This window comes from Podarcis gaigeae, assembly GCF_964106915.1.
Source record: "Podarcis gaigeae genome assembly, chromosome: Z".
NCBI lineage: Eukaryota > Metazoa > Chordata > Lepidosauria > Squamata > Lacertidae > Podarcis > Podarcis gaigeae.
The window spans coordinates 48,809,061-48,825,791 of record NC_139691.1 but is presented as its reverse complement, the minus strand read 5'-3'; the positions used below and the strand labels follow the sequence as shown (position 1 = coordinate 48,825,791).

At 41.5% G+C, this 16,731-nt stretch overlaps 1 protein-coding gene across 5 annotated transcripts in view; it reads left to right on the top strand.

Annotated features, from left to right (window-relative positions):
* KLHL13 (kelch like family member 13) overlaps nt 1–16,731 on the top strand; it is a 570,056-nt gene that overhangs the window by 499,923 nt on the left and 53,402 nt on the right. For 4 of the 5 annotated variants that reach the window (XM_083722892.1, XM_083722893.1, XM_083722897.1 and 1 more), the window contains exons 2-3: nt 6,347–6,400; nt 11,666–11,728. In XM_083722892.1, the coding sequence (XP_083579018.1) occupies nt 6,372–6,400; nt 11,666–11,728 (92 nt within the window). In that variant the 5' untranslated portion in view covers nt 6,347–6,371. Of the gene's footprint in view, nt 1–6,346; nt 6,401–8,741; nt 10,615–10,787; nt 11,729–16,731 lie in introns of all 5 variants that reach the window. The other variant, XM_083722895.1, reaches the window with a different exon arrangement.

The following is a 16,731-nucleotide window of genomic DNA, read 5'->3' as shown; positions in this document are numbered from 1 at the left end:
AGTTTGCAGAGGAACAAATGTGTTGTTAGTAAGGCTTTCTATACTGTGGTGTGTAAGAATAATCTTTAAATGTAGCTTTTTTTAAATGTTGGTGTCCTTGCAAATGCCAGTGAACTTAGCTGTGTTACATACACTCCTTTGCTTCAGGAATAATAGAATCATAGAGTTAGAAGGGGGCCCTGAACATCAGTATAGGAATCCTGTACACACCCTTCTCTGGGTGGGCCATTTACTGACATCCATATCCCCACTTGTTCTTGGAAGCTCAGGTTGTGCAGCTTTTCTAATATAAAAAGGGTGAAGAATATAGAAAAATGCATACAGTACAGATGGCCATAGATACTCAATCAGAAGCTCCCAAATAGATTAACTCCCAAATTCCAATTGCCAGCCTACATAGAAGTGTGTTTGGTAGCATCTTTAAATTCCACATGCTCCTATTCTTACAGACCTTCTGAAGAAGACAGTGATTGGTTATATAGCAGCAGCTCCTGAGAAGTAATAGCTGTAACTTAACATTGAATTATCACCCATAATGTGCTAAGCGCTCTACAGAGAAGAACACCTCTCTGTGTGTTCTGAGGAAATTGTGCTGTTAAGAGGTGCATTTGATTGGTGGCTGCTGTACCATGGAAAACTGGGTGCTTCTTAGTGATGTTTGCATGTGAAGCTTCAGTTTAAGAATTATTACTTGTTCCTAGAATTAGCAGTTGGCTCCAGAGGTCACAGATACTTCTTATTTTCTTGCAGAATGTGAAGAGCTTACCTCCAAAGGTGTCTGAGGTTGCAGCATTTCACAGGGTGGCTTCATTTCCGCCCAAAATCTGAGCTGCGTGATCAGCTGTGGCATGTCTTGTGACAATATGAATGTAGCATGAAGTAGAGGAGGAATGAGGAACCTGAGGCCTTGTTGCTGCACTACAACTCACATAATCTCTGACCATGGGGCAGGTTGACTGGGGCTGATGAAAGGGCTCCCCCTTTCATCATAGATCATAGAATCATGGAATTGTAGCGTTGAAAGGGAGGGTCATCCAGTGGGGCTCAAACCCTGAGATTAAGAGTCTCATGCTCTACCAACTGAGCTATGCCAGCAACAACTGAAGGGCCACAGGTTCCCCATCCTTGGAGTTAAGGCTGGAGATGGAGGAGTATTGTGTTGGAGGAACAAGAATGAATGCTGAAGGCTGGAATGGTGGGGAGGAAGAAGTTTGAGAGAGGCCCTTCATCTTTACGTGACATCTCGTGACATCTCGTTGCCTTGCACGATACATCTGACAAGGCCTGGCATTGTGTTAACTGTTCTGCACAGACAGCCTTTCATAAAGGTGGTGGAGGGGAGTGCTGACATTTCCTCACACAGACTGGCCACCTGCAGAGTCTGCTTCGAACAGGGTGAAAAAGAGTTCACGGCTTCCTTATGGTTGCTCCAGGCAGTTTCTTGCCAGAGGAAAGGACTTGGCTAATTTTCTGTCCTGTTTGCGTCACTGTTTTGTACTTGCCTTTGCTGCCTGTGTTAAGGGCATTCTTTTGATAGTGAAACCTTCTGTAAGGGGATATCTTTAATTCATAAATCTCTAGCACCTCCAGAAAGAAACATAACTTGCCTTAAGTGTGTGTCATAGCCAAAGTCTTAATCTCCATCTAGCGCCCACCAGGGTGCCCTAGGTGGTGATCTGCATCTATCCCTGGTTGCCCAAAGTTTGCTTGCAAATGCTGCAGTTCTTGTGTGCTCTTACCTGAGAGATTTCTATTCTGTTATATTGCCTGACCTTTGCATTACAGGGTAATAGGGTGTGGTGTTGGCATGCCTGAGACAGGTTTTTTGGGCTGGAGGGGGGAGTGGACAGAGCTGCATTGGAAGGATGACCAAATAGGCAATTGTTTCAGCTGCTTTCTCTAACAATCATAATGGAACTGGTCTGCGAGCCAGCAGCCAAACATCACCTGTGCCAACTCACAGGGTGTTTGCTCCTTGTTCAAATACAGCAACAGAATTAGGATGGGAGTATGAAGATGCTTTGCTCTGCTTATGCTTTGGGCTTCACAAGAAAAATAGGTAGCACTTCGTGCAGCCTTAAAAGAACTAACAAGACCTGCAAGCTTTCTCAGAACAGGGCAATTTTTGTATGCAATTGTTGGGCTGACCGTTGTTCTCAGTTTTGCATTAAATGTCCTGGTTCTTTTTGTTGCTGTTTGCAGAAAGGAAGAAGAGGGTTTTTTGGTAGAAGTAAGTGGGGAAGAATAATAGTAATATGCAAATCCATTGGTTTTAAGTTGTTGTATCTTCCTTGGTATATCGGTTTTAGCTGGTGCTCTGGGAAAGCCTATACAGTACAGTGGTACCTTGGTTCAAGAACAGCTTAGTTTATGAACAACTTGGATTAAGAATGCTGCAAACCTGGAAGTAGGTGTTTTAGTTTGTGAACTTTGCCTTGGAAGCATGTTCTTCTTCCTGTTGAGTGTAAATTGAAAAATGCTTTGATTTAAGAATGGACTTCTGGAACAGATTAAGTTCATAAACCAAGGTACCACTGTACAATGTTTGAGCTCAAACCACAGGAAACATGGACAGACAGAAATGTCATTCAACCATAGTCAGGAAGTTGTCTTAGTGCAGTGAATAATTTTTTTTTGGGAGGGGGGTCTTGTCCTGTACTTGCCAGTACTTGCAGAGTACTTCCCAGTTTTTAGACCTTGTTCCTCTTGCTTTTAAAAACTTATGGTGCACAAATATATACATTTTTCACTGCTAATGTGCACCTTTTTTGCAAAACCAGTCATATGGTTTTACGTAGCATTTAATGTGTGGGGCAATATGAATGAGATAAGATAGGGGAGATCTGCAATAATTCCTTAATTGCTCCTGGCCAGGACTAAGTTTTCCTCTATTGCAAGTGGATTTGTAGCTTATATAATAGCAAGGGTCAGTATTCAACTCCACTGAAAATATTGTGCCCTGGAGTTTCTTAAATGGCAGCACAAAGGCCTCTTTGCCAATATATATTTTTTCTTCCCTTCCCCAAGTTGTGTTCAGTGTATTGGCAATAAGCTGAGCTTCTGGGAATGGTAAAGTATTGTCTGCTACAGCAAGCCTATAATAATCCTCTGCTGTCATGACAATAGCTGAGAAGCTGTGGGTCTAAACACTCTGACAGTGTTGCATGCAAATGTGAATTACTTGGTTCTTTGCTTGTGAGCGATTATTATGCCTGCTTTCTCCTATGGTTCGCTTTTTAGTAGTGCCTGTATATGGTAGCGATCAGTCTGAAAAATGTTTTTGAGTGCATGGGAATTGAGAATGACCCAAAGCCTCATGGTAGGAAAGCACTTGCCTCCTGGTTAGATTGTTAAATATTTATTCCTTTATGGCTGTGGTTTTCCTGCAATGTTCTGGGGCTCTAGTGGTGCCTCAGAAGAAGCCTGTTTGAGAGGCTTTCAACAGAAAGAGCAGTGATGGTCAAATAGCTCCCTTGAATAGATGCTTTGCTCACTGTTACCAATCTCCCCCGACACTGCACAGTTTCAGGAGGGTGTTGGGCATGTTTTAGGGGTGACTCTCTTGGTTCAAGTGTGACAACAGGCCTGGCTAGTGCTCTATTTGAGCAAAGTGTGCACCTTAGGGCAGAGGTTTTCAATATTTTTGGGTCCACTGCTCCCTTGACCAACTACATTCTTTCTGTGGCTCCCCTGTGGGGCTCAGGAGATCAGTTATGTCCCCTCCTCCCCTTGCCTGCAGAGCTGGCAGCCTCTCACCCATTTTCAAACACCATCCCTGGTGGAGTGCTCCCTCAGCCTCCTCTCCCCTTCCCTCGGGAGTCCTCTGGGCAACTGCTTCCACCCCCCCCCGCAAAGATAGGTGCCTCCTCACCCCCTCCCGGGGGGGCTGGGAAGAAGATGCCCTCAGCCTTAACAGCCTGACGAACACTGGCCAAAGGTGAATGTGATGCCAGCACTTTACTCACCTTGGGAGGCAGCAGTGGCAGCTGCAGGTGCCACCAGGTCTGCATGGCGGAAAGTCTGTCCTTTGGCTCCAGGCACTCAGTTCCCAGGCAGGCCTTGCACACAGCAAGTAGAAGAAAGGCCAGTGTGTCGCTTACCTGCCAGACCTGTCACTTGTCACTTGTTTGGGAATAGTCCCAAAAGCAGGGGCTGGTGGACTGGCTGTCTGGGCTCCCTCACCCACTTGCTTGCTTACTCTGAGGCCCCTCAGCTCCTGGCAACCAGTACCCCATGACCAGTCCCAGAGACACCATTTGCCTGGGGAGCTTGTAACCAGGGCTTCAACAAACAGCAAGTCTTTGGGAATCAGACACGAGATGGCATCGGAGGAGGGAGGGAAGGAAAGAGGGACTGAGGCCAGGGTTGCCTGTGACACCCCTCACCATCATTCAAGGCACCCCAGGGTGCTACGACACAGGTTGAATACCATTGCCTCAGGGCATGTCTAAGTACTTGCTGCAAAATTCTTTGTTCCTATGGCAGATGTGCAAGGGACTCTCAGCAAGGGTCAGTAAGTGGAAAGTGTTCCCTGAATATTAAAGAGGCTGAATTAATGGGCTCAAATTAACAGGTAGATCCAGGGAATGCTTTATGCACTGCTGGTCAAGCAGACCTCATTTTGTGAGGTCCACAACCTGGCTACCTCTGACATACAGCCACATTCAAACTTCATGAAATCTAATTTCTGTACTCCTTTACTGTTTCCCTTATAGTAGTAAGATAAATTAAAGACTGAGTACAAGGGCTGAGACTGGGGGGCACCTGGGGTGAGTGGAAATCACCAAGAGGCCACCACTGACAGGAGGTGATGCATGTTGCCAACTCTTCCATGGTTCCTGCTTTGTGTTCCCTCCATTTATCAAAATTGCCTGCAGCTAACTTCTTTCAGGAAGAAGTGTTTGTGAAGTAATTAAAGCAGTTGGCTGGAATTTAAGTTAGTAAAATAAAACTGTTCCAACCCGTTTCTCTTCGCCTCCACTGTTTGCTGTAGCAACATGTTGTGAGCGGAACTGTTTGTTTCAGCCTCCTCAAGTCTAAGATGGTTGTGAGACTGGCGTCCTTGCCAGCAGGGCTCAGGTTGTGTGCGCACACGTCTGCCGCTTCACCCAGCCTTGCAATGAAGTTGGCCAAGGTTGTCGCTGCATATGCCCACAAGAGATCAAACTTTGTGAAAGGTCCCCCCCCACCCCCCTGTAACTGTAGGGTTGGGAGGGAATGACTGCTGACCCAGCTGGGGAATAGGCTAGGGATGGATGGAAAATGAAGGTAGGCTTATGCTCTTTTACTTACTCTCTTTCCCCATAAAGCAAAGGATTTTATGATTTCTGCCATGCCAGCCTCTTTCTCAAGCCTAAACTTGATAGCAAAGTTTGGAAAGCCGAAAGCAGCAGGAAGCTTTTTTGCTCAACCCAGTACTTCAGTTATGACCATTTACATCCCTCCAGAATAGCAGGCAGGCAAGAAGTTGTTGAGGCTTTGCTAAGAACTGGAGATGGGGCTATATCTGTTGTGCTTGCTGAAGGGGGCGTGTTTTCCAGTGTTTTCCTTTCTATTCTAACACCTGTTGCTTTAGTGTGTATGTTCTTTAACTGATTCTCAAACATTTTTTTCAAACCCAGGTATCTCCCCTGTGCCATAATGGGTCTAGCTTTGTTTCTGGGCAAATATTTTAATTTGCAAACTTGCTGGTTTTTTGTTTTTCTTTAACAGCTGATGGGCCTTCTTAAGACCATAAGAATTAATGAGCTGGTAACTGATCAAAGGGAATCCTTATGTGTGCCTTGAATGGAAATGTGGATGACTGCTTGGAACATATTCTGGGGTGTTGTGTGACATACTGTGTAGATAAGTGGTTCTCAAATGTTTTTCTCTGGGCCACACTTTCAGAACAAAAAATTGCTCACTCCACATCATTTTTTAAAATTATTATTAATAAGTAGTACATTGCAAAACGAAAAGCAACAACTCCTAATAATGCTTAGTATATGAGATAAAACACATAGGATATCCATAAAGTATAAAACAATGCAGCTACGTATGAACATAAATCATTCACAAGTTATAGTACTGATTGTCCTTGAATCTTCCTGCCACAGTTGCCATCCTCTTCTGCTGCACCAGTGCACTGTGCCACACCGTTTGAGAACCACAGTGCAGATGTTGCTCCAAAATCCTTTAGCCTTACCTCCTTTCCCATGAGAGAGTGATGAAGAACATCTGCACTAGTAGTCTGGAAGGAATGTAGGCTGGTTCTGGTATCGGACTCTTGATGTAGAGCTTGCTGTGCAAGGGTGCCTTCTTCCCCATGTCTGAGAGTTTCCATCTGTTTTTGTTCAACTTGCAGGTTTGCAAGGAGGGAAGAAGGGCATATGTTGGAGAGGATGTGGAGAGAAGTTTTGTGAGTATCTAAATATTTGTGTGTTATGTAAACTGGTAACTGGTGGTCCAACGCGCAGCCTGCAGGTTCTGTGTCAAAGTACTCCTGCCGCCCACTTAGTCTGAAAAGTTGGGCCACCCAAACCTATCCTCCCACCCCCCATGCCCTTTATAATCGCATGAAAGCTAACTGCACAGCAAACTTTGATTTGGTTACAGAAATTGTGAATATCAGGTGTGGCTGGACCAATATCAAAGTAGCCCATTTTAAGACTGAGATGGCATAGAATCTGGGGATTGTGTGCAAGGGCAAAATTGCACAAACTCAGAGTGATCCCCCCCCCAACTGCCCCCACTATCAAACATGTTGTGAGATCAGGGCTGTCCAAAATCTCACGGGAGCCTCCCAGAGCAGGAAAACCTGGGAAAGACTTTTAAGCCCTCTGCCTTGCTTACCAGGCTCTGGAGGCTCATGAAAGATCTCTTGGGGAGGTCTGAAGATACATTGGATGCCTGCAATTGGATCCATGTGAGGGTCTCCAGAACCTAGTAAGCAAGGGTCTCCTGCCCCCTTTCTATTTATTTATGTTTATTTTTTGATGTTATGCATAAAGCTATGAACACATAAGTATAAGTTGTGGTTCCACTGTAATTTCTGGAGCTTCTTTCTTACCCCAGGAAATTACCCAAAGCAGCTCATAGTATACAAAGATGACAGTACAATTTTACTAAAAAGCAGCACATTAATTCAGCATTTGAGTTCTAAAATATTTCAGTTGTAAGATTAAAATGTGTCAATTTTCTCTATAGAGAGCATTTCATCTCTGAACATTAGCATGAGCTCTTGTATATGAATTTGGCAGGCCCTCCCATAATTTTCATTGTGCTTAAAGGCTAGGGGGGGAAAAAGGCAGTAGAACAGAACAGTCACAGGTTGATGGTCTTAAAAAGCTGGCTTTTATAGTTGTATCTTACCTTGCAGTCCACAGGATAAAAACCAACACACACTGTGAGGAAAATAAAAGACCTTTTAAATTTCTGACATCTCAAGCTTAAGTGTTTTAAGTGAATTATCACCCAGAATGTGGAATTTCAATCTAGGTTAAGAATTTTGCCCTGTCCTTTTTTACTTATTATCAGGTGAGTGTGTCTTCATAATCCTGCTTTAGTGTTTGATTATAAAGGCAACCGAAATATTTAGTTGGGTTTTTCCATGATGATTTCACATTGTAACGTTTGTGACGGAGACATGCTTAAAAGCCTGGATCCTTTAGGGTACAGATGCCTGTGTACTTAGACAATGAAATAATCCAATTTTAGCTTGGCGCTGGAGAAGAGTGTCACGCCAGAGCAAATGCAAATTGCTGTGCAGCAGCTGGGTTTGTCAAGTGAAATTTTGAGCTTAGAGGGTTCCAAGTATAGAGGAAAAAGTGTCCCCCTTTCCCCTCTTTGTGCTTGTTAAAAACTTCTGAATATTTGCTTTTGCCGGAAGCGTAAGTTTGGTTTACACTATGGCTGTTGGAGTTGCCATGAAATGTATATTTTGGATTATAGAATATAAAACACATTATTTTTCAAGAACTCAGCAGTATAGTAGAAACTGAGGGACCTCTCTAGAGGGCTGAAGAGCTTTAATGTCTAATTTCAATTTTCTATCTTGGTTATAATACTAAGTACCTTCGTTGCTTTTAATGGCAGGGTTATTGACTGTCTCAAGTCTCTCATATTTTTTGTCAAAACAAAAAAAAAATCCTTCCAGTAGCACCTTAAAGACCAACTAAGTTAGTTCTTGGTATGAGCTTTCGTGTGCATGCACACTTCTTCAGATACACTGAGTGTGCAAGACCAACACGGCTACCTATCTGTAACATATTTTTTGTCTCATGGTATTTAGTTTAAAAAGGTTGTGCAGAGATTTTTCTGTTTCCTCCTAGACTAAAGCAGGTGTTGGAATTCATTTTGCATCAACTTTATATCTATTTTTGGAGAGTATTGCATGTGTGGAGTCAGATCACTTACTACATTGCGAAAGTTTTAACTTCTACCCAGCATATGTATTGTATATGTGGCTTCATTTTTTAAAAAAAATATGTCTAGGCAAATAACATTATAATGTGTGGGGTTCTGGTCACTTGTTAAGGCTATTTTATGAGTTGTGGGCCAGATGGTTCATGGTGAAACAGTGCAGAGATTTGGCATGTGCAGTTTTGAATGCTGAGCAGTCAGCCATTCTAACATTGCAGAACAGATATGTCAGGCTTGGGTTTATACACATGCAGGGTGGTGGTGTGAAGAGAACTTATTTTGAAGCTTACATTTCAGTATCCTACTAGTGAACTTTTAAAGATGAAATCCCTTGAGAGTTTGCACATCTCTACATCTCAGTCACACAGCAAATGCAGATAGCCAACCTGATGCCCTCCGAAACATTGGATGGGTACTAGTCTGTTGAAATGGATCTGGTGTAGGGGAATAGAATATTTGACAAGGTATCAAGAGACCTAGAATATTTTAAAACCCCTACTCTGTGGCTTTCATTGGATCATCATGGGCAGAGATAGCATTAATTGACCCAACCTGTCAATTAATACCAGAGTGGTATTGAGGAGAAAATAGGGGACACCAGGTGCACTGTCCTGAGCTCCATGAAAAAATCTTGAGGGTGAGGAGAGAGATTAAAATCCTGACAGATATGCAGCATAATTCTATTCCATGCATAACAGGGATGAAACTCTTGTGTTTGGAACACAGGCACAGTAATGAGATTTCATAATGTGATAGGAGATGGTTTTGCCTGACCTTACTGCTTTCTCTCCTCTGCCCTTCACTAGCTTCCCAGCTCATTGCAAATTGCACAACATAAAATGAGCTGCGCTTTATAATCATAAGCATGTGTTTACTTGCTTGTTTTCCCCCTTTGCATGGAGATCGAAGTCTTCTCCCTTGCACATATGAATCAACTCATTGATCCTTGGTAGTGTGCCAGTGAAAGGCAGCTGATTATTGAGACAGCCTTTCTTGCTTGCATAGATCACCACAGAAGTAGCAAAGCAGTTTTGTCTCACATCCAGGGTGAGTTCTAACTTATTGATGGTAGGGAAACAAAAGCTTCCTGCTTGCTAAGATCTATGTCCTTTGATATGACTCTTGTTAGCAGAGATCGTATCCTGACGAGAAATACTAGTTTCTTACAATAGTTTTTGCAAATCATATAGATTGGGGTGGAGGAGTTTTTGTATGACTGTCTCCTTGTTGTAACTGCTTTTTCAAGCAGATGAGCAGGGAGGGGGGAAAGGCGGAGACAGCAATCTCCTATGTTACCTCTGCTTTGAACTTCAGTTCCATCACTAGAGATTTTTATTTCCAGAATATTAGCAGCGGACATGAAAAACAGTTTCATATGAGCACCAACTTATTCAGGTTTGCTTTGAAATATAACTGGTTTTGGTCTTTCTGGATTCTATATAAAATTCCATTTGCGGCAAAATGGAGGAGAGATGCATTGCTTATGGGAAGGAAGCTCTTAATAAGGACGTAGGTGATATTGTGAGTGTCGCTATAGGTCTGCATTGGCAGTAGAAAGGAAACCCGATCAAAGCTCCGTTAAGCTGCTTTAACATATGGATTTTCAGAAGAGGAAAGTGCAGCCCAGAGAGCTGTCTCACTCTTGAAGGATGACATTCTCTGATCCTGACTGTTGACTCTGCCTGACAGTTATTCTGCTAAATGCCACCCCTTTTATTCCACAAGGGGATTTTTGTTATTTGAATAATCTTAATGTGTCTCTTAAAGCAGATGGGATGCTTGCTATTTTGCCAGATCTTCAGTTCTGGGCCCACTTGAGAGGAAAAGGCTCTTACAAGTATGTGTTTGAAGAAGAGAAAGGGGCTTTACAATGTACTGCAATGAATGTGGTACAGCAAGAACAGTTGGAGCACAGCTCCCGGACTTTTATTTATTACATTTACATACCAGCTTTTTCTTCCAAGGAGCTCAAGTTGGTGTACATGGTTCTCTTCTTCTCACCACAACCCTGTGATGTAGGGTAGGCTAAGAGATGGTGATTGGCCAAGGTTACCCAGGGAGCTTAATGGTTGAATGGGGATTCGAACCCTGCTCTTCCACACTGGCTTATTTTCAGACCAGGATTGATGATGCCATCTGAGAGTGCACCGGGGTATTTGACAGACTGTTAGCTGTGACAAGTGAATAAGATGATAACAAATCTTTTAAGTTGTAAGAAAAAAAATTCCTTCCAGTAGCGCCTTAAAGACCAACTAAGTTAGTTCTATGCACACGAAAGCTCATACCAAGAACTAACTTAGTTGGTCTTTAAGGTGCTACTGGAAGGAATTTTTTTTTTTTTGACTATGGCAGACCAACACGGCTACCCATCTGTAACTTTTAAGTTGTATTACCATTTGACAGGTTAGCGCATAGAGGAAACTGGAGATGGAGGAAAATACTCAAGCAGAGCCTGGATACGGAGCGTTGTATCTAGTGCTTGTTCTACTTGGAGTTAGACCCATTGTCATTAATATGCACGACTAACTTAAGCCCATAAATTTCATTGTGTCTACTCTGAGTAGAACTTGGTTGGATACAGCCCTTATTTCCTTTGATGGGGTTCCTACTTCATGGTAGCCTTTGTAATATTTCTATGCAAGTTTGTTTACATTTCTAATTGAATTTTAAAGGTTGTATTTCAGCTGGCTGAAGACCTTTTGCTAAAGCTCAGTGTTGGACCTAAGAAGTTGGAACACTGAGTTTAATAGGGCTATTCCCGAGGTATCTATGTTTCTACCCCAAAGCTTATCAGAGATGTGAACCCCACCAGCTAAGTTCCAACATGCTAGCCACCCACCACCCTTCACTAGATCCCTACTCATCTCTGGAGGACAGTAAGCAGGTCCTAATACACTGGGCGTTATGCTATGTACTGCTATTAGTTTATTATATGTATAAAATGGATGGAGGCAAACTGCCTGTATGTTTTGGATGTTGCTTGGGGGCAGGGCTGTGGAGGCTGTCATGGAGAGCTCTTGTGCTTCAAAGTTTGCCAGGACACCACTGGTGAATAGCAAATCTATTGTCGAGAAACAAATGCTTCATTTTCACAACTAAACAATGGATGGTCTTGGCATTGTGACTGACTTCACTGGCAATTAATCCCCACTCCAGTGAGCTATGCTCACATGATTTATTAAGATGACATGGCGCATTAGGGTACTATGCTTCCTTTTTTAAAACCAGAGCATTTAAAGTCTTTATCTTGTTTTGTCAACAGGGGAGCTACTAATACTGACGGTATGGATCATTCTGTGCTCCGAAGGGAGGTGCATCATGAGAGGTATGCGCTTTGGTGCAAAATGAATCATGTTTAATACATTAACACTGCTCAGTGCTTGTTTGTTCTCTCAAGACAAATAAGCTTTTCCCCCCGGAGTTTTGGATGTTCTGCCTTTTGTTTATCAACCTCTGGTGGGTGGTGCTATAGTTGTACAGAAGCTCATCACTCATGCACTGACAAACTTGTTTAGCATGTAGCCTATTGTGAGGATTCTGCCAAATCAATTACATTATGTACAATGTTTGTTAAAGGCTGTTTGGTCTTAAAACAGGATGTGAAACTTGATGAGCTGATGAGAGAATCATGGGTTTGGCAAAAGAATTGAGGCACATGCTTGTATTTTATGGATCAGAAGGGGCTGAATGTTACACTCCCATCACTTTTTAGCATATTTCTGTTGCCATATCCAAGTGTTGCCATAGTTTTTAATATCAGTAATTTTGGCAGTATCGTGGGGAAGGATTCCACCTTTCCCCTCAATTGCGTTTTGATTGTCTTTTGTTAGAGAGGCAGCTCTTATTTGCCAATTACTCCTAGTCAGAATGTCAGTGAGATTGCAGCTGTCTGCTGTTTATAAAATGGTTAAAACCCTCCCAATAGCCTTGTTTCTTTTAATCGTACCCTTCGCTGGCACATAGCCCTTCCCCTTTCTTCTTGCTCTTTACTAAGCCAACACTTAATTCTCATTGTTTTGTATTTTCTGCTTGAAATCAGCTTGCTATGAAGCTGTTTCTGCCTCACAAAGAATATCCATGTGCATTTGGAATTCAGAAGCTTTTGAGGTATATGGGGAGTTATTACTACCATTTTCCTAAAGGGGAAGGAAACTGTTTCTTCTGAAAACATGACACAGGAATGAGACAACTAGCTGAGGAGCTCCTTTGAATACTCTTGCTCTATGAAAATGCATTCCGTGCATTATTTGCATAAATAGCAGATGTAGGATCCTAGTTAGAACCCTTGTGGTATTGTTCCTTGGCCACAGGTGCAATTTTGAGGTGGCAGGAGAGCTTCATTTGTTGGTTGCACCTTTTTTGAGACATCACCTACTTAAAAAAACTGCTTTTGTGATGGTGGTTATTACATTTTGTTTAAACACACTGGGCAATTTTTAACAGAAAGGTTGGTTATGAATATTCCTTCATCATAAATTTAAAATGCACACATTGAAAACACAGGAACAATTTTTTTTCTTCATTTTCTGTTGCATGAGATTTTTCAACTGTACTTATGTTCTTTAAATGCTGATTTCAAATCTGAAATCGATTTTCGTGTACGTGCTATAGTTATCTTTCAATTTCCGACTTTTGCCGATATGTCATATTTACACTGGGGATAAGTGGACACTGACACGTTGATCTACCCTAATCACATGGTAATTATTGTTTTGCAAACTTAATTTTTCTTTATTTTTATAGTTTTGTAACCTAAATATTTGTATTTTTCAGATCGGACCATGGCTTCTTCAAGTAGACAAAAATGTGTAAACAAGCCTGATGCCTTTTGTTATGCTATTTTTGTCTGGTCAGTACAAAGAGTATCGGCAAGAAAAACTGACATTCTGTCACCCTATCCCAGTATTCCTTCAGCAATTAGACCTATCCTGCACTCTGAGGAACTCCCAATTCCAGTTTTTAAGGGGTTTGTCTCTTCTGAAGATGAAGGGAAGTGAACATGGTGAAGAGCACAACTGGATCATCTGTGTGGATCTCAAAACGGTCAACTTCTTGCTTGGACAACAGAAAGGCTTTACCAAGTACCTGAATAACAACAGCTTGTGGATATCACTAGGAAACAAAAATAGCAGTCACTTGTGTGATCCTTGGGTTCCCGCCAAACCACGGGAACCCGAAAAGGCATACTCTTCTGTTTTCCTTTTGTCCAGTCTCTAAGCATTTTCTTACAATTCTGACAAACAATATGCGGAGCTGATTTCTTACCTTGGTCGCCCAGAGGAATTTCAAAATAGCTTTTATAGGCATGCCTCACAATCGCTGTTATATTGTGTCTTTGACGAGGAAGTGTATAGCAGCCACATACATAACAAAAGGCATCAGGCTTGTTTATACATTTTTGTCTACTTGAAGAAGCCATGGTCCGATCTGAAAAATACAAATATTTAGGTTACAAAACTATAAAAGTAAAGAAAAATTAAGTTTGCAAAACAATAATTACCATGTGGTTAGGGTAGATCAACGTGTCAGTGTCCACTTATCCCCAGTGTAAATATGCCATATCGGCAAAAGTCGGAAATTGAAAGATAACTATAGCACGTACACGAAAATCGATTTCATATTTGAAATCAGCATTTAAAGAACATAAGAACAGTTGAAAAATCTCATGCAACAGAAAATGAAAATTTTTTTCCATCAGTATACTGTGTATCTCAAGGGAATACATTTTTTTTGCATACCTCCAACTACATAGATATACATGTCATTTTCAATGCTATACATGTCACATTCAATGCTATTTAAGTCACTTACATTTATACTCATATTGTGCTACTTTGGCTATGTGTTTAATAAAATATTGAATTATTGCATTGTGAAAAACAAAGATTATGGTGAAAAATGAAAAACATGAATTGCAAAAAAACAACAACCCTAGAGCTTACAGAACAAAACCAACTTCAGATATGAAATCAGCATGTCAAAATTAGGTTAGAACAACTGCAGGTGTCAGTGCAACAAAATTTTTGTTTCCCAGTGAAATTGATTGCAGATGAACATCTTGGAGAACAGAAGCTGAAGCTCACATCATGTCAAAATTGCATATATATTTATCTGTGTTAAAAGTTATTTGTTATTTGCATGTAAACTTTTCTTAACATTGGAAATCAGTTGATTCGATATTTGATAGTAAGTTTTTTCAAGTGACATGACAAAGAGCAATAAGATTGTGCAGGATATTCTGATGTCCTATGTAGCTTTGGTATTAAACAGACAAACAGCTCTCTGATCTTAAAATAAATTGTCCCAATATGAGAAGGTTATCAGAGATAGATATACTTGTTTAAATTAGTGGTTCCCCAACTTTCCCCCTGTGGTCCTCTTGAAAACTGCTAGGGGTCTTGGCATACCACTACATCATTTTTCAGCCTGTTGTACCAATTGTAATGTGCTGGGCTAGGTACCATATGATTTTAAATTGTCTTTTTATTGCCGCTTTTATTTCTTACAGTTCCTAGAATTCAAATTGTAATATAATGAAAGACAATATAAGAAGTAAAAGAAGCAATAAAAATACAATTAAAAATAATATAAATATTTAATGTGAACCCACTGCAGACCACTTGAATGAAGCTTGTGGACCACTGGTGATCCTTGGACCACAGTTTGTAACTCTTTGCCTAAACTATATGATCCTAACGTTATCTTGTCATGACTTCTTTAGATTTTAGTCAGCACATGATGATTTGGGAGAGCACTACCAAAAAGTAGCCATCTGTCCTCTGTCAGACCTTCCAGTTGTCAGTATCCTTCTTTCTTAAATTGTGGTGTTCAGAACTGGATAAAGGACTCCAAGGTGATCAAGGCAGAATAGAGCAATACTTTGACTTCCCTTGATCTGGATGTTCTACTTTTGTTGATGTAGTCTAGAATAGCAATAACTTTTTTTGCTCCACATAACACTGTTGGCTCGTGTAAATTAAGCTTGTGGTCTACAAAGACCCCTACATTTTTTTCACATATATTACTGGCAAGCCAGGTTTCCCCATCTTACATTTGTGCAGTTTGGTCTTTGTACCTAAGTGTAGATTCTGAAATTTTCCCTATTGAAATTCATTTTGTTAGTTAGCTGCCATGTTCTCTTATCTGTTAAGGTTATCTTGAATTCTGATTCTGTATTCTGTGGCATCAGGTACCCCTTTCAGTTTGGTGTCCTCTGCAAATTTGACGAGCATCCCCTTCATTCTTTCATTCAACTCGTTTGTAAAGGTGTTGAACAACAAGGGGCCCAGGACAGAACCCTGCAGCTGCCCTCTTGTCCCTTCTCCCCAGGATGACGAGGAACCATTAGTGGGCAGTCTTTGGATTTGGTCAGTCAGATGAAGTTGACTGTACTGGGGATTCACTTGGCTTAGCAAGGATGGCAGTGCTAAAGGTTTCACAGAAATGGTGGGCTGTGAGAAGGGGGTGGAGAGAAAGGTATAATCTATGCAGCCTTCCTCAAACAGGTTCTCTCCATATGTTTGACAGCAGCTCCCAACAGCTGAGAGAGTGCAACTGGAGAACACCAGGTTGCGATAGTTTGTGAAACTGAGTCTTAAAATCCTGTACTAGAAACCTTTGGTGCACTTTCATTAGCCATTTCATCAGACGTACAGCTTTCTGCAATCCTGGCTTGAAGAAACAAACTTCCAAAACTAGCCCCCCCCCAATGACCCCACTGTGGAGCTCTAGTTAACACTCTGCATAGACTTGAATAGTTATGAATGCTGTTTAATTAGCCACCTACTCCTTAATTTTCTTGTCAAATTGATATTCAGCTCTTGAAGGATGTTGCTTCTCTGTCAGCTGGATAAGATCATGTAACCTAAAGCGTTTTCTGTGGGAGTAGCTGCTGTTTAGTTGCTTGTTCATGGCAAATTAATTGTTTTGGGGGAAAGAGAAATGAGGAAGGAGCGGTGGTTGGCTGTTAGATGCATTTCAGTTTTTAATAACTTTTAATTTTAGCTTTCAGCCTGTCATGCTTGCATATTTCTGAAGGGCACCCCCCTCCCCAAGTTAAATTTGTCTGAGGACATTGAGCCCCTTGAAGAAAGAGTGGGATCTGTGTAGAACTCTTTTGTTTCTCTTTAGTAACACAGTCCAGAACAGAAGGCCCAAGCTGCATTCAGAGCAGTTAAAATAGATTCTCACTGTTGGGAAAGACCCCTAGGACCTTTGCAGGTCCAGCCCTGCCCTTAAAGGCTTTGGTGGAGAAGATTTCTGTGTCGCTTTCAACAAATATTCAGTTATTGAAATTGTTCCTTCCCCCTTAAAATTTCACCAGAATGA